This window comes from Trichoderma asperellum, chromosome 4 (genome assembly GCF_020647865.1).
Source record: "Trichoderma asperellum chromosome 4, complete sequence".
Classification (NCBI taxonomy): Eukaryota; Fungi; Ascomycota; class Sordariomycetes; order Hypocreales; family Hypocreaceae; genus Trichoderma; species Trichoderma asperellum.
This window is the reverse complement of record NC_089418.1, coordinates 783,898-800,371: the sequence shown is the minus strand read 5'-3', so window position 1 is coordinate 800,371 and position 16,474 is coordinate 783,898. Positions and strand designations below refer to the sequence as shown.

Genomic DNA, 16,474 nt, shown 5'->3' with positions numbered 1-16,474 from the left:
TTGTATCTCACGAGACAAGGGCCCGGCGATTTTGATCCGAAAACGTTTCGGTCAGCTTGATCCGACGATGCTTCTTGCAGGGGGGCCGGCCAATACCTTGCTGCCAGAGGTACTTCCCACTTGTACTCCTACCTATTCAAGCCGACCCCTGATAGTATCACTGCTGTACAGTATGCGGAGAGTTGCCTTGCCATTGGGCCTCATGGTGTGAGTTCTGCTTATATTCAATGCAAGCTCCGTAGCTACACCATTGAAGTAGGGGGCTAATACTTCTCCAACCAGCAACGAGGCCCGCGCACGGTGGGCCGATCCCTGTCGACAAAAAATTGGGGCATCTTTAAGCGTGCTGCTAAGAGTTGGGCTTTATGGACAGAGAAAATATAATTGAAGCAAATGCGACATGTTTCCACAGCATGAGGCCGATAAAAACTCATCAAAATTTCCAGTTCAAGTATACAGACAAACATTGATAGTACTTTAAAACAAATGTGCGCACGCATCGGATAGATGTGAGCAGTTCTGCAAAGAGTTTTGCAGCTGTCTCCTTTTCAACCGGGCAACTGCACCATCGTGGCGTGTGGCGTATCTGCACTCCCCTCGCTTGTACAGTTGTCATAAGTTTGGCGCCTCCTGTTTAGCACACAGATACTACAGCGTGGATGGGTGATTACGGCTCAACTGTCATATTTTCACTGTACACCTTTGCTCCACGGGGCTACGATGGGGATGGATCATAATGGTTGTCTGTAAAAGCTGTTATAACCTTAGCTACACCGACTAGATGTCTTTAAGGGCCAGCCATATTACTGCCATATCACATGTTGCTGTCTTATTTATATTCCTCGGGTGTTCTTGACCCGTGGGAGATCGGACCAAGCTTCTATGCTAGATGAAGCTTCTAAATCGGACGAATCTCGTCGGACGAAGCTGTCAAATCGGACGAAGGCCTTGTATCGTTGATGCATCAGCCCATAAGTAGGACTTTTTCTGAGCCGTGGATAAAATTTAATTATACTACTACCAGTCACAGAGGATAGTAACTCGTCTATATTTGCTGCGTTAAAGTAGACGTCTTCTTTAGTCAGGTAGTCGAATTTTGTATAGGTACCCTTCGTAACTTCATTCCCCTACTTGAGACTGGAATCTTCCCAATTGCCCCTTTGTTTCAACTCTACGCTCTCTTTGAATAGACATGTATATATCAAAGGAGAAAAGACAAAAAGTAAAGAAAACTTCAAAGTTTTCAAGACTATTTTGGCCATCATGTCTAGCTCGTCTCTCAGTCGACTTTGGCCATCGTCTCTTGCTAGACCAATTGTAACGCCCGTGGAACAATAGCAATGGTTCCGATAATCTTTATGTAGCTCCGGTTATTATAGAGATTATGGCTTGAACTCGTCCGAGGGATTAAGCTTAAAAGATGAAATCCGATAGATGAACTAAAAGGTGTAAAAAATGGGTGTTTATTAATAATACGACGCAGAAGTCTTGAGATCGAGCTGACATGAGCGTATAATGCAAAAATCATTCTTAGACGGCTCAGAAACCACTCACAAGTCGCTGTCTTCGTAATTTGAATCATGAGCTGTCATGAGCCGCAACTGTCTTGGATCCGTGTGTCTGTTCCTGAGTAGGTAGTCATATACGACATCTTGGGCAGTCCCAATCCGATTTTAGCGCTGATTCTGAGCTGTCGCTGCCTTAACCTGAGTAGATGGTGAGCAAACGGCTGAGCAAGGTGATGCCTCGATGGAAACGCAGCTACTAGTAGTAGCTTTACAGTCATCGATTTCATTTCTGTCTTGTCTAGCACTCCAGAAGCCCTGACACAATTTGGACAACTCGGAGGTTTCTTCTTCAAGACTAGGTACAGGACCTAGAACTCAATGAAAAAAAAAAAAAAAAAAAAAAAAAGGTTGCGAGACGTGATGTTTCACAAATAGTCCACGTAGAACGAATAAAGCCCAGAGGATACATCAGACGTCCCCTTTGACATAACGCACGTACCAAATCTCGCTACGCAAATCTATTGGGACGAAGTATCACAAAGGCTGTAAGCAAGACTCTAGCACGCGACATCTTTGATTGCCTACCTCAATCGCGCGCCGTCTTCTCTGGAGTCTGCGGCAGTTTGGCCGACAGTTCATGTTACGTGCAGTGCGCGCTGGCATATTAGTATATATATCAGGCTAGTATTAACTTTTATACCTTCGGGCTATGGTGGCATCCGATAGTTAAGAAAGTAAATATGAGAAGGATATCACCTTTTTTTTAAGACGTCCTAGGCTCGAGACCTTGTGAAGTATTTATAATACTGGTTTCTTTTTTTTTTTTTTTTTTTTTTTTTTTACACCGTTTTTAAGGAAATAGAACCTCTACATTTAGCATACAGATACAAATTAACTTTTCAGACTACAATAAACTTGTAGAGTCGAGTAAGAAAACTGGCATCAATGTTTGTTTGCATCGTCATATGTGCACGCACGCTGCCTATAGTACTGGTTTCAAAGCGCTCGCACGTCGATTGTATAAAAATGATGCCCTGGGAAACTCTGCCCCTCAGCGCTGCTGCGACTTCAACTCAATTCGACTCGGGCTGGCCAGACAGATAGCAGGGCCGCTGTCCTCGGACTGCAAGTGTATCGCCATCAAAGTGGCTTGCTTGGCCCCAGTCATCGAACAACCACCGCAGTCACCCGAACAACCATTCCAGACTGAGAGGAGGCCGAATAACTCTTCAACAGGTCTCCAATCCACATTCTCTCTCTCGCCTACATTTCTCACCAGGCCAATCTACACTGTGCCCTGCGTGAAGGCTGCGCGTTTCCAAGTCAAACCCCCTCCCTAATCATGAGTGGCACAACCTCGCCCAGCAATAAGGGCCCAGCGTTTGCGCCGCCGCAGCTCTCCGCAGGCTGGATCGCGCAGTGGGATGGCGCCAGCAGGAAATACTCCTACATTCAGCTGTCTACTGGCGTATCGCAATGGGAGATCCCCACCCAAGCCGTCAAGACAGGCAACACGCCCGGCGAGCGCATTAGTTGCCCTACGGCACGCTGCAGCCTGAGCTGATTACGCACCCTGACGGCTTGCAGACGGTCAAGCGTGTAGACGGAATGATAGAGCCCATTTTGCCAGATGGCATGGACGGACCTAACAGGGACCGAGGACTTGGTGTAAGTGGTTCCTTGATCTGGGCAGAGGTAGATATGTACTGACAATTCGCGGCAGAGCATGGCTGTCAATGCCCTCCTCAGTGCTAAGAACGGCTAGGGATCCAACTTGGGCCTGATGCAGCTGGCCGGCTACATGTAGTTTATCTCACACGGCGGCCACAGCAGCGGTGGAGTTGACAACGTCGCTGGGAAGCTGGTCAGGCAATTTGCCTTGAATTTACTCTCTCCTGCGTTGCACGAGTCCATAGAGTTTCTTCAAGGCCATCGCAGCGTTCGCGGCGTGCGGTGTAGAGCACGGTGCAGCTAGCTCTAAACTCTCGCAGAGCTGTTCTTTCCATTTGCAGTTTACTTGGGATTTGGCCTGGGATGGCTTCCAGAGTAATAAACGAAAGCTAACTCAAAGGGCTTAAATTCTAGCAATAAGGTCGCTTCACAGCAGCAGAAGATAAGGCTGTTAACCTAAAAGCACAAGAATTGCTATAAGAAGAGGTTTACAAAGAGTTAAGTACTTATTCCCCTAGCTAGCAGTCTTACTATAAGGTACTTTTAAAAATACTTTTTTTAATTTTATAAAGATCATTGAAGAAATTGATTATTTTTGTCTTTGGAGGCGGTAGGCTTGAGCCCTAAGTTTTTAGCTCTGCTATTCCTCACGAAGGTGATTGTCTCGTCGCCGTCTATACGCGGCAGCCAGTAGAGCTTCGGCAATATCTTTGTAGACGGCCATTGCAGTGTTATATATAGAAGAGGGTAGGAGGAGGTAGAATTAGAGGTGTAGAAGAAGGCGACGAGCGGAAGCAAGAGTCAGCAGCACACGCAGGGCAAGTCAAGGTATAAATGAGAGAGTCTCGGCGCACCATTGCAATGCCCGTCACCACCTTACCTGATCGTTCCATCAACGCAACAGCTGGGCCGTCTTTGGAGCCCAGCCAGTGCGGACACAAGAAGAAACCCTGGCCGGGCCATGATGCGACACGGGCCGGGTCATGGCAAGAACAGGATAGAGGGACGAGGGTGACTGTTGCATTGCTTAAATAACATTTAAACGACTACGCTAAAAGAGGTGCCCCTCATGTAGGGCCCCTAACGCCCTGGGCTTCTCGGCCCGCATTTTAGCAGCGATTTGGATACATGGAAGCTTAGGGCTCGACTTTCCTAAATGCCGTGTAAGTAATAGCAAATTCAGCGCTGTCGGATACATATAGCTTATGCCATAAGCTTCATTTAGTAAAATAGTTTGACGAGGCTTCGCGGCCTACCTTCCACACAAGGAAGGAAGCTGCGGAGAATCTTTAAGCCGAGCGAAGCTTGTAGTATAAGAGGATGAAGCTCTTTTGTTTTAGATAGAAAATCAACACACGTTCATTACATCAAAATGACCCCTAGCCGTGATAACGGGCTCATTCCAACGGGAACGAAGCCGCGTTGGCTTGATCAAATGGTTTCGTGACGTGTTCTCGCCCTGTGGTCTTAATAGCGGTAGGACAAGCTGGGTTTCCGTGGTTGTGTTTATATGTGCGTAAGCCAGTTCAGAGGTATGTTCCCGACTTGTCAACAAAATAGCGGCCATTAAAAGATCTTAAGTAAGGACTTTAAAAGCTAAAAACTATCTTTAATCTTTAGTATTAGTAAGTTAAAAGATAATAGCACTTTGCTTTTATATTATTATTAATAGATGTATATATATATTTTATTTTACTATTAATACTGTCTACTGTGAGTAATAGGAGATAGTATTGTAGCTTAAGGCCTTAAAGGCAATGTTATTTAATTCAAAATAGCAACCCTTAACTCCATCCCCCTCTATGCTTTTAATTAGGGCTTTCGGCAGAGTCTAGCTGGATTTTATAATGGTAAAGTCATACTGAGAAACATTTTCATTCATGAGGTTCAACCGTCTTCACTGCGTTAGTCTTTATAGGAGTGGTTTCACTTCCATAATTCTCTGGTTCAATTGTTTCAGGATCCAATTTTTTCTGCAGAAAGTTAAGAGAATCCTTGGTTCATAGATTGTCAGAACTGGAAGCTAGCCTATCTGTACCACAGATGCCAAGAAGTCCCAACAGAATTTACTATTATATCCAGCTCACCAAATAGCTTCAACCACCTTTTAGTCTTGCAACTTATTAACTTCCTGACGATACTTCTGGATAAAATACGCGGCGTCGCAGTCCGCACGAGCCGGCATATTGTAGCCAATTTTGAGCGCAAAAGCCCCAAGCAAGTCCGGAAAAACCCCTAAAAGTCTCTCTCGAACAGCTTCATCCGCATTCAAATCCTTCACAATATAAAATAAAGTATCTTCCAGCCATTTTAGAAAGGTTCCAGGCCTACCATGGCTAATCCTTGGCAACTTGGAGGAAGTAGCTTGGTTGCCTTCGGAATTACCTCCTCCTTTACGCGGAGGGAGTTTTCCAGCGTATCTTGAAACTCTCAAAGCATTATTGTATGCCAAAGTTAATAACGGCAATGCCAAACCCGTGTTGTGATCAGATGACTCGGGCGGCATGACGCTATACTTGCTGATGATCTTTTTGAGCATGGGCTCGAGAACAGGCCAGGGGAACACCTTAAAATTCTTTTTCATGTTTCTGGGTATAGGATGACCAAAGGCCATAACCATTTTGAAAAATTCTGAGTCATTTGGCCTTGTCTTCGAGATCGTTACAGGGTGAAAGCCCTCTAAATAACTGCGGATGCGGTTCTTCTCCTCAACAGCAAAGCGGTTAGGTGCTGCAATAAGCTGCTCAAGTAGATGCATAATATCGACCGACGTAAAATAGCAATCAGATTTATCAGCCCACCGGATGCATGAGATGCAGATGCTATTAGCTAGTCTCTCATGTACCGCAATGGATTTGAATTCCACACTCAAGACTCCATCCTGTCGGGATCTTTTGAACTGGACAATTCGACGATGATTGGCCCACTCTTCTTCACTCCACTTTGCAGCCATTTCGGTCAAACGGCCGTTGACCTTCAAAACCGCCTTTACAGTATCCAAAGGGTGGTGATTGGCCATGAGAGCTGTTAGGATTAGGGGTGATGTCTCGTTCGCTTGCAAAGGCAATGTTGGTGGTGCCAACAAGTTAGACTGCATCAATGTCGGATTCTGGTGAATAGTTGTCTGCAGCGAATATCCAGGGTTGTTTGCCGCCGCTGGTAAAAATCGGATATCTAGCTGTTCACTTTCAGCGTCCACTGCCGGCCATGAAGGCATGCGGCCATCTTCAGCTCCCGCCATATGCGAAGAGACTCTGTTCATGGTCCGCAATGTGAGGTTTCCTAAGCAATCGATAATTGGCAAGGACCATTTCTTTTCCGTTTTTTGCCTTCTCACAGATGTATATGTGATAACTAGAACATTATAAATGCCGTGGCTTTGTCTTAGACGGTTAAGTGTTTATTAGGCAGCCAGTGCAAGCTAATGGAGAATGCTGTGGGTTATCTGGATTCCGATTTGTTCAAAGTTTGTGCCCCGAGGTTTCATGAAATTTGATTGAATGAAGCATTTCACACGTGAGCTGGTGCCTAACAGCTTGATAGCTTCAATATCTCATCCAATCATCTTGTTCGGCGCTTCTTCTACAAGTTTCTCCACACATCTCTTCCAGTCAGATACGCCGCTCACTTAATGCGGATATTTTTAAATCAAGGGTATTACGTTTACGTATCAAAATCATGAGCCTGTATGTAGTATTTTGTCCTTTATACCTCATCGCGCCCGAATCATAAGTGCGTGTACTCACATTTAATATTTCGCCCTTACCTTGCCTCGACGAAGCAAAACTCTCATGATTTATAGTTTGAAGTGAGTATTCTGCCAATTGTGATGTTAACATGGACCAGGCCGTGGTTAATATTATTGATATATGGCTACATATAGTAGCTAGGTATGATGTGTTCTCTTATCTACATGTACCTCTTTGCACATTTGCGTCCATTACTGTCTCTCCATCATCCCTTTAAGTTTGACTGAGTCAAGGAATTGTTTCCCACCATCGCCCCGCAATTCTCAACATATGGAGCCCCCTAACACCCTGGGCTTCTCGGCCCGCATTTTAGTAGCAGTTTGGATAAGCTTAGGGCTCTACTTTTCTAAAACGCCGTGTGAGCAACAGCAAATTCAGCGCTGTCGGATACCTACAGCTCGTGCCATAAGCTTCACCCGGCAAAATGGCCTTCACCAGTAGACATCGAGTGGGAACTTTAAAGGCTGCGAACTTTCTTTAATCTTCATTATTAGTAAGTGAGAAGTTAACAAGCAACAACGTATAGCTATTACTTAAATGGTAGTATATATAGTAAGTCCTTACCTATCTATAATCTGGTAGGTATGAGTTCACGTAGCTAGTATATAACTATATGAACCTTAAGGTTTTTTGCTGTTGGCTTATTCTTTCTTCAATCTTCTTGGCTAAAACCAATTCAAGATATAGCTTTACTTATCCTCACCATGTTATCTTTTACAATAACTACCTACTTTATTTATCATGGCCTCCAAATTTATCACTCTAGCACTTGCAGCTATTGCAAATATTTCAGCTGTAAGATATTTTCTAAAATATGCCAAAAATTCAACTTCTTATTAGCGTATGTTATAGCCCAGACACTTCAGCTGAGGGATGTTGGCCTGGGAGTCAACTATAGTCTGCCAATTTTTACTCCAGACCCCTTAAATGCAGCTCGTATGTTGAGTTTGCTGGAACATGCCTGGAGCATCAAGATAATCCTAAAGACTTGCTGTCTGGATCTTGGAAAGGATAAACTACAGCTTGCGTGTATACGCATTCGAACTACAACGCCCATCGCACGAAACAGCTGTATCACAGCATTCACGTGTTGACTGACACAGCCGCACATGGGAAGCTACACTAAGAGGTGCCAACGATGCCCCTGGATTGGTCCCGATTGCTACTTGTTACAACCCGTCTCGTATGGTCGCAACAATGGGCCTGCAGGGTGGCAAGGGTGGGAAACTAGGATTAATGATGAACCAACTGACCAACCGGCAGCGACTCATCGTCTCATCCATCGATCCAGCAATGCGGCTCACTAGTCTCCCGAGATGAGTCCAATGAGCTACTTGAGCCAACTGGATATAAAATTTCTTCTTACGCTTATTAAAAGCCTTAGCAAGTGGGGGGACAGAAGAACAGAGAATGAGAGAATTTTGAGCACACAAGCCAAGGTTATACACACACGGCTTCAAGACTCATTTAGTTAGAAAACGTGCTCATATTGTAACTTTGTACGCACGTATTCGTTTTGCGGTCTCTCTTTTTCTGTCCCCGCTTGCGCAGATAGCCAGCGTCAACACCCAACAAAGGTTGGAAAACAGTTGTAGGTCGACGAAATGATGACATACCAACAAACACTATTGCCTGGCCATGCTTACGGACCAGTTCGCTATATTCCGGGCTGGAATCGTTCGACAGGCTGGGCAGACTCAGCGCACAAGATTCCGATCTGCCCCAATCCCTGCACGCGTTCCAAGGCTTCGTCACGGGACGGACCAATGGAGCGGCGAGCGGCGAGCGAAAACGGCCTAACAGGGTCAGCTCCTTGTCCTTTACGGGCATAGCAGTCATAGCAGGGGGCCTTGGGCTCTGCCAGACCAAATTTGACAGCTTAGGAGGTGGCCGCCGTGGGTGGTGAGAGTGAGCAGACTGCGCCGGCAAAATCACCCCACCATGGCCTATCACCGCACCACCCTCGAACTATCAACAGACAACTTGACGGAAACAAGACACCACGCTCGGGAAAAGCAGGCAAGATGTGGTTTATAAATGCTTCAGACGGAATCTCAGATGCGGTTCAGTGCACATCGACAGCATCACACAAAAGCAACAGGTTGCCCAGTCTTGAGTGTTTCAATTCCACATCTCGGCTTAAATCTCCAAGCTATTATACACTATACAATCAACATACCCAACACAAGCGCCAAAATGGTCACCCAACCAGTTAAGATGCCCCCCACCAACCCAGTCGTTGCCAGGGTTTTGCCAGTCGTCATGACCGTCGGCATTGGTAAGTCATCAGCTAGACTTGAGCCCCGACACTGCCATGCAGCCCACTAACACCACTTGGCCTCAGTCTCTGCCGTTGCGATGAACATCCGCTGGCAACTCAAGACTCATTCTGCAACCCAAGACCGCTTTTTCGCCCAGTACAAGAATCCGCAGAGCGAAGCCGTCCGCCAAAAAGTATATCAAGGCGCTGTGGAGGACCCTCGCAAGAGCTGGTTCAATGTCCTGGGCTGGTGACTATTTGAAGGTTAGGGAAAGGAGTTTTCAAACATAATCACACATTGCTGGGCGTTATAATTTTATTTTTTTCGGGGAGTTGGAAAGGATATCTGTTTGTTGGTGAAGGCATCATGCATCAATCTGTTGCAATGCGACCACCCTGTGTAAATGGTGAAGGGGTCGTCGAGGGGCTCGCGGATTGATACCAGACGTATTTAGATCGCATTTTTAATCACTAAAAAGAGTTTAAGAGTCTCTGAATAATCTTATACTTATACTGCTAGTTTTGCTGTTGCCAAATGCTAAATCTGGACGCGGTTTCAATTTACTAGACGTATACGAGAAGATGAATACAATCTTCCATTACTCTACGAGTATGTACAGCTTTTTATTGCAATACCTGATTGCGCAACATGTTTGGCGCACATATATCGAGCTATTCTTATCTTCCACCAGGTTGCATGCAAAGCTTTTCTCTCTCCAGCCCACTTGTTAAATCAATTATTGTGCACTATGGGTACGTTGATATTACCTGCGATGTGGATATCAAGGGTAGCATCAACGCAACAGGTAGAATAAGTCAACCTAACCTACATGTCTACCAATATAAACCAGAATCCCGGGTTGGCCCTTGGGAATCCGCTGTGTTACTAATCAATCAGGGAACACAGCTCCTCTTGTGCGGCTCTAATCCCTGCAAGTCTCCCCACACAAGATCCCCATAATCTGGCTGCCGGTGATGGTGGCGCAGCCGTGGCTCAGCCGTCGCATCAAACTAACCACTATTAAACCCATTTTCTCAGCTTCTGAACGACAAGCCAACAACAAGACGGTGAGCAAAACGTGAGAGCGCCTCATCACCTCGCCATTATTGCCAGGACATCATATGCGCCCGTCCCAGCATGGGCGATCGGGGCATCGGCTGGATCACCGTCAGCCACAGACGTTTGGTCTCCCACGGCCAAGCTCAATCATGGGACGAACAAGAGCTGCTGGAGCGAGAGGCCATCGCCGCATGGGACACTGACGAGCAGTGGCCAAGCGTGTGAGTCACGAGAAGGAAACCCAGCTGCCTGACAGCAGGAGACAGCAGGGGATTACACAATTAAAGCTAACAAGGCATTGCAACACGCAGACACAAGCCGACATTCAACGGCGCCGATGCGAAGCGGTTCGACTCTCGACTAACACCCCTCGACTACCTGGGCGGCGGCGCCTTTGGCCATGTCGACAAGGTCGTCCATGGCTCCGTCTGCCTCGCCCGCAAGCGCATCGTGCGGCGGCGCGGCCTGACGATCGAGGACCTGCGCCAGGAAGGGCTGACCATGAGCAAGCTGGACCATCGCCATGTGGTGAAGCTTGTCGCGGCGTACATGCCGCGGCCCCACGAGCTGTGTCTTCTCATCTGGCCCGCCGCCGTCTGCGATCTCGACACTTTGCTTGACAATCTGGATGCGATACGGACGGGGAAGGGCGATCGGGAGGACATCATGGCAAGGCTCGACGCGCTGGGGCTCAACGATTTGAGCGCAATTGAGCCTTCCACTGAAGACCAAATCATGGACTCGCCAGCAAAGTGCCCGTTTGAGTTCCTCCGCGGCGTTGTTGGCTGCGTGGCTCGCGCAATGGCGTATTGCCACCTCAACAGCGTTCGGCATCTGGACATCAAGCCATCTAATATCCTGCTAAAGGCCAATCGCGTGTATCTGGCTGACTTTGGCATATCCAAGGACGTCAGTGGACAGGATCAGACCACCATTGATGGTAACCCCGGTACAGAAAAGTGGCGAGCGCCGGAGCTCTACAGTGAGGATGGCGCCAGCATGCAGCTCTCCGACATATACTCCCTGGGATTGGTCTATCTCAACATTGCAACGGTGTTATACAATGTGAGGCTCTCCGAGTTTGACGATGCCCTCAACTACGACGTCGACCTCTCCCGCGGCGAGAAGCTCGCAATCCGAGAAGCGAAGCTCAAGCGCCTCCTCGATACACTCACTTCTCACGCCTTGGTGACGCCTCAGTTCATGTTCACATATGAAGGCCAGGAAACAGTAAAACCTCGGCCGCTTGTGAGCCTCATTGCAAAAATGATAGCACCCTCGCCCCGTGCCCGACTACCGGCCGATAAGGTCGACGAAAAGCTATCCATGATAGGAGGCATTCAGCAGATATACCACGGCGACTGTTGTAAACGTCCGTTACCATGGGTTGAAGGCAGGTGGGATAAGAAGTTTGTCGCTCTGCTGAGTCTCAAGGCGGAGAATGACGACTTGAAAAAGAAGATTGCAGAATTGCACGGCAGAGACGAGACCTATGAGAAGCGGCTAGAGAATGCACGGAAAGCGCACGAGCATGATGTTACCAAGCTTCAGGCTTTGCTAAAAAGTGCCGAGGAAAAGTGTCGCATGCTGGAGCAAGCTCAGGGAGGGCGCAGAAAACACCACGACCGTGAGCATCACCAACAGCATCAGCATCAGCATCGCCAGAGCGGCCTTGGGGTAAGGCAGCAGCGCACTTCTCGTTCGCCAACTCCGAACGGTGTAGGCCGTGGCCAGACCAAAGCTCGCTCGTCGCCATCGGCTATCCCACAGCGACCACCAATCAGGCCTTTGCATCAGCCATCGTCACCCCGAAACTCATCGGTCAACTTCCAAATACCCACACCCCCATCCCGGTCATCAGAGTCACTATCGCGGTTTAGCAACAGTTCGACGGTCAAGGCTGCTCAGCAGGTATCTCCTGGCTTAGCAAACCGAACATCAAGCACCACGAGTTTATCAGGATACACGCTACGATCTCGCGGTTCGGGATCCAAACTGCCTCTTCCCGTAACTCCCAGCAGCAGATCCGGCACCCCCAACCTCCACCAGGAACAAAGCATGACGGATAGCAGCATGGCCTCGTCCATCTTCTCTAGGAAGAGCATAGAGACTGTGCCAACACCGGCTCACAACAGCCCAATCGTGAGTAGGGTATCGACAGCCGGCGATGGACCAGATCTCGACTGGGGCGCCCTCCCCACCAGAAGGGATCGAGATCGAACAAGGCCCTCTACGCCTCCACCGCCTCCGAGCCCAGGCTTATCGCTATCTCCCTCGGTCATCTCATCACCCATGACGCAAAGATCTTTTGCTGAATATGACGATGATGACGACGACGACGGCGGCGGGGGCGATCCGAATGCGACTACGAAGCCGCAGAGAAAGATCCCCTCGCTGCAGCCGATGAAGAGCTGGGCCGAGGTGGCGAAAAAGGAACTGAAGCAGCTCAACCGAAGAATGCAGTGATGATACAGAAAGAGGAGGAAAGGGAAATAAAAGGGATATCATTGAATTTCGTTTATAAATTTTTGGAAATCCATCTTTTTGCAAAGCGATCAAACAATTTCTGAGCGTATATATATAGATATATACTAGGCACCGAAAAGCGTTGATTTTTTTTTTTTCCTATTCATGTTTGAAAGAAAGGATTTGCATAGCGGCAGTTCAATTCCGTTTGCATGAGGCAACAGCGCTCGTTATATAGCACCCAAAATACCCATTTATGAATATATAACTTATATGTACAGAAATAAGGGGGAGAAATCTACAGTATTGCTCTATTTTCGCCCATCCAAAACGCCCATGAATAGCCCTCAAGTGGTATATAGTATATAGATATTATAAAATCATATCTCATCAGTTGTACAAGAAATTGATCCCCCCCATCCTGTAAAACAGCCGCCGCCGCCGTCAATCACCTCTCTGGCCTGACAACATGCCTTCTTGCCCACGTCAGCATTCTCCCCCTTTCGGCTTTAACGAGCCTAGCCCAGGCCGGTGACAAGAATGGATCGTGCGGTGCATCGTCTGGTGCTGACTCTGTGCTTTCGGGCAGATTGCTCCGGAGAGCTTCCAAGAGTGGAAGTCCTGTAGCATCGCTCACGACGACATTGGGTGGTGGGTCGTCGAATTCATGGGCGTCTCGCCGTGATCGTGCTGCAGTTCGGCGGTTGTTCCTCTTCAACAGGTCGTTTTCGTTTCTTCCTCGTTGTTCCTTCTCAGCCAAGGATCTCTCTTGTTCGACAAGCTCGTGGAGAGCTTCTCCCCTGGCAGTCCAATCCTCCCATGTCTTCTCGACTTTCCATTCCCACCATAGCCGTGATAGCTGCACACTCCACCCAAATGTTTCCCCCATGGGGAAGTAGTCGTCTCCGTATGGCCGCCTTGAGGATGCTTGCCCTTCCGTCTTCTCAGGGTTCTCTTTTGCCAACAACTTGTCCATCATGCGGTCCCACTCATCTTCCAGAGCCGCCTGGGAGGCAGTCCACTCGTCTACATCCAGTATATTCATGATCCGGTCGTTGAAAATGTTGGTCTTTCGGCCTATCATCTTGGACATGGCATAGGGCTGGGGTTTCTTGAGTCGTACAAACGGCTGGCCGTCTGCGGTGGCGCTAACGGAGGGGACTTTTCGGGGCCCTTTGAGCGAGTCCCTTGACCGAGGGAGAATGTTGGATGTGTATTTCGGGGGTTCGTCGGCTTTTGCGACGTTGATGAGAAGGGGCTCAGGCGGGAGTAGGGGATCGGGCTTTCGCGGAGGCTGAGGGACGGCGCGGGATGCGTTGGCGGTTTGACGCACGGATTGAAGATGATTCATAACTTGGTTATGCTCTGGAGAATTGGGAGTTTGCGCCTTTGTAAGAATATTGAGGAACTATATATTGTGTTAGCATAAAATTACATATGTTCGTGAAATCAAGTACCTTATAACCCGCCGCCATAGCCGCATATATAAGCCTAAAACTCGTATACGGCGTGTTCTTTGCAAAACGCTTCCTCACGATCCGAACGACCGGGTTCTTCTTGACGTCTTTTGATGCCTTTTGCACCACATCTTCCGCTGATACGGGAACCTTGCTCGCAGTTCGTAGGAGCGCACGATACAAGGCCAGCGCTGCGGTGCGATGCCGCGAGTTGCGGGCCGCGATGAATGTCGAGCGCGACATTTGGAGGGTCAGAGAACGTCTATAGTTTTTCTACGGCCATTGATTGCATCGGTGCGAATACTCTTGAGGAGTGAGCCGATGACGGAACTTTAATTGCTGAGGCTGTGGTTGGAATAGCTTCAAGTTCATCATGCGTTATCGAGTTGTAAAATCTTATCGATAAGGGAATGGAAGAGGGGTCCGTAGATTTTCCGAATTAGGCAGTGGAGAGCTGCTGCTTCAACTCCAGCTTTCGCAATATGGAGTCCATCGTACCACCCGTAAGTAACCTGCTTCTTTCAAAATACCACTATAGCAGCAGAATAGATTAAGCAGCCATCACGGGGTTATCAGTTCATCGATTCCTCTCCGTATTAAGGTTTCTCAGAAAAGGGTGTGCCCCCCTCCATTCCTCGTGCACCACTAAGCATGTCTCAGGCTCATTCGTATTCGCATTCGCCATAGCAAAGCAAGACAAAATCTATCCGAGACTTCTGTTGTCTGCTTCATACAGAACACCACCAAGATCGACCGCCAGTTGGCTTATTCGTAAACTCTGCAGGAATGCGAAACTAGTTTTGTTTGTTTGTTTTTTTAAACTTCATCAGGCGCCATCGCGCAACGATAATTGGATACTGCCCCTTTCCCGAAGCTTTACAGATACGACAAGCATCGTGAGGATTGTAGCACTTCTTGCTAGTGCGACTTTGCCCGATATGTGGCGATGTTGTGAAATCTACAGTATCAGCCGCAGCCTATAAAGCATCTAGGAGACCAATAAAAAACAATGCTGAGATAATAGAGCCCTTTTGAGTCACACAGCTTGTTTTGATGGATTTAGCTACAGCTCGTAAGGCATCATGATATGCAAGCTGACTCTGTATCTCGAGCTTCAATTGGTGACTATCAAGACACCTAATGAAACTCACCAAATCCTTCAGCGGAAGAGATGGCTCTTAGCCAAGTCACGCGGAGAGTAGCTGACATGTCTTTTTACTGATACACTTCGCCTAGCAAGCGAAGCAATACCCGCTTGATACAAGATAGTTAATTGTTTCTCATCATATAAGCCCCCGGCACCTTGTTGCTAACTAATCCGCATATACTCCATACGGGATTCAATAGCCCTATGGGGCAGCAATAAACGCCCCTCTTCAGCTCATCGCGAGATTTCCAGGACCGGTATTAAATCCTCGGCATCTTGCATGTACGGATGCTGGCTAGCAATATATCTGCTCTTCACATCCTTACGACCCTGTTATTGGATGCTACTGCTAGTGCCCAGAGAGCCGGGACCGTGACGTTGGGAGACATGGAAGCGTGCATAGCGGCAACAGAAAAGCAAAAGCATGCCGACCAATTAACCATATTACGTGTGCCGCTTGATCAAGTAAACATTGATCTAAAAAAACATGCCAGTAAGCTCGAAAAAGGTTAAACCTTTGGCAGTCGTCATCTTATACAATCAGGCCTCGTCATGGTGCTTTCTTTGCCCTGGAGAGCACAGTGCCCGCGCGTAGTTTACATGTCCGCCCCATCGGATCAACGAGGCGCGGGCTCTCATTCGGGCTTGCTAGGTCAATCAGTGCTATCAATAGGCTTCCCATCGAGCGCGCGAGTCTGTCAGCCACGGCGCAGGTTAGAGAAGCGTGGCGTTGGAGCTAAGAGCCGTGGCACGCTGAGAACGGCTCCCGGCATAGATCCTACAACTTCAGTGAGCGCGAGAGCACTGATAGTCACCTGTCAGGCTTCTCTAGGGCTGATTCGAGAGGGCGCTGTGATATCATTGGCTTCGTCGTACGGGCCATCGCTCTCGTTCACACTAGGATCCTATTCCTTTGAGAAGAATGGGAGTCGAGTCCTTGCTGATAGTTCTTCTAGCTTGGTATAGCTTGGTAAGCGCTCTGCTGCCCCCATGCTTTGTAGTCTTGTGGAGAAAATGATTCCAGAAGAAAGAAAAAAAAAAATAGTCTTGCTGCTTGGTAATGATCGCGATGCAACTGTTGAATTTTTTTTTTTTTCCCTTCTTCATTGTTCCCACTCAGCTAGCAGTCTGGAAGATCGGAAGACTACCAAGGCCG

At 47.9% G+C, this 16,474-nt stretch overlaps 5 protein-coding genes across 5 annotated transcripts; 3 read left to right on the top strand and 2 right to left on the bottom strand.

Annotated features, from left to right (window-relative positions):
* Positions 1–1,580: 1,580 nt before the first annotated feature.
* On the top strand, positions 1,581–3,072 carry TrAFT101_006640 (uncharacterized protein; the record flags this gene model as incomplete). Its single annotated transcript, XM_066127831.1, has 2 exons — positions 1,581–1,630; positions 2,745–3,072. 2 exons carry the CDS (start codon positions 1,581–1,583, stop codon positions 3,070–3,072), a joined length of 378 nt encoding a protein of 125 aa, XP_065983944.1.
* A 2,053-nt stretch (positions 3,073–5,125) lies between these two features.
* TrAFT101_006639 (uncharacterized protein) lies at positions 5,126–6,629 on the bottom strand. Its single transcript, XM_066127830.1, has one exon. The coding sequence runs from the start codon at positions 6,439–6,441 to the stop codon at positions 5,287–5,289; it is 1,155 nt and encodes a 384-aa protein (XP_065983943.1). The 5' UTR covers positions 6,442–6,629; the 3' UTR covers positions 5,126–5,286.
* A 2,000-nt stretch (positions 6,630–8,629) lies between these two features.
* Positions 8,630–9,708, top strand: TrAFT101_006638 (uncharacterized protein). The gene is made up of 2 exons (XM_024910035.2): positions 8,630–9,206; positions 9,273–9,708. Exons 1-2 carry the CDS (start codon positions 8,966–8,968, stop codon positions 9,440–9,442), a joined length of 411 nt encoding a protein of 136 aa, XP_024758299.2. The 5' UTR covers positions 8,630–8,965; the 3' UTR covers positions 9,443–9,708.
* A 492-nt stretch (positions 9,709–10,200) lies between these two features.
* TrAFT101_006637 (uncharacterized protein) lies at positions 10,201–13,061 on the top strand. Its single transcript, XM_024900697.2, has 2 exons — positions 10,201–10,469; positions 10,560–13,061. Exons 1-2 carry the CDS (start codon positions 10,327–10,329, stop codon positions 12,712–12,714), a joined length of 2,298 nt encoding a protein of 765 aa, XP_024758298.1. The 5' UTR covers positions 10,201–10,326; the 3' UTR covers positions 12,715–13,061.
* Positions 13,062–13,162: 101 nt separating this feature from the next.
* Positions 13,163–14,414, bottom strand: TrAFT101_006636 (uncharacterized protein; the record flags this gene model as incomplete). Its single annotated transcript, XM_024900607.1, has 2 exons — positions 13,163–14,122; positions 14,172–14,414. 2 exons carry the CDS (start codon positions 14,412–14,414, stop codon positions 13,163–13,165), a joined length of 1,203 nt encoding a protein of 400 aa, XP_024758297.1.
* Positions 14,415–16,474: the final 2,060 nt, after the last annotated feature.

Bases quoted from the DNA above. Each gene is read 5' to 3' on its own strand.
- TrAFT101_006639 (XM_066127830.1), bottom strand. From the start codon at position 6,441: ATGAACAGAGTCTCTTCGCATATGGCGGGAGCTGAAGATGGCCGCATG.
- TrAFT101_006638 (XM_024910035.2), top strand. From the start codon at position 8,966: ATGCTTCAGACGGAATCTCAGATGCGGTTCAGTGCACATCGACAGCAT. The intron at 9,207-9,272 runs GTAAGTCATCAG...ACTTGGCCTCAG, and splicing joins CGTCATGACCGTCGGCATTG to TCTCTGCCGTTGCGATGAAC.
- TrAFT101_006637 (XM_024900697.2), top strand. From the start codon at position 10,327: ATGGGCGATCGGGGCATCGGCTGGATCACCGTCAGCCACAGACGTTTG. The intron at 10,470-10,559 runs GTGAGTCACGAG...TGCAACACGCAG, and splicing joins GACGAGCAGTGGCCAAGCGT to ACACAAGCCGACATTCAACG.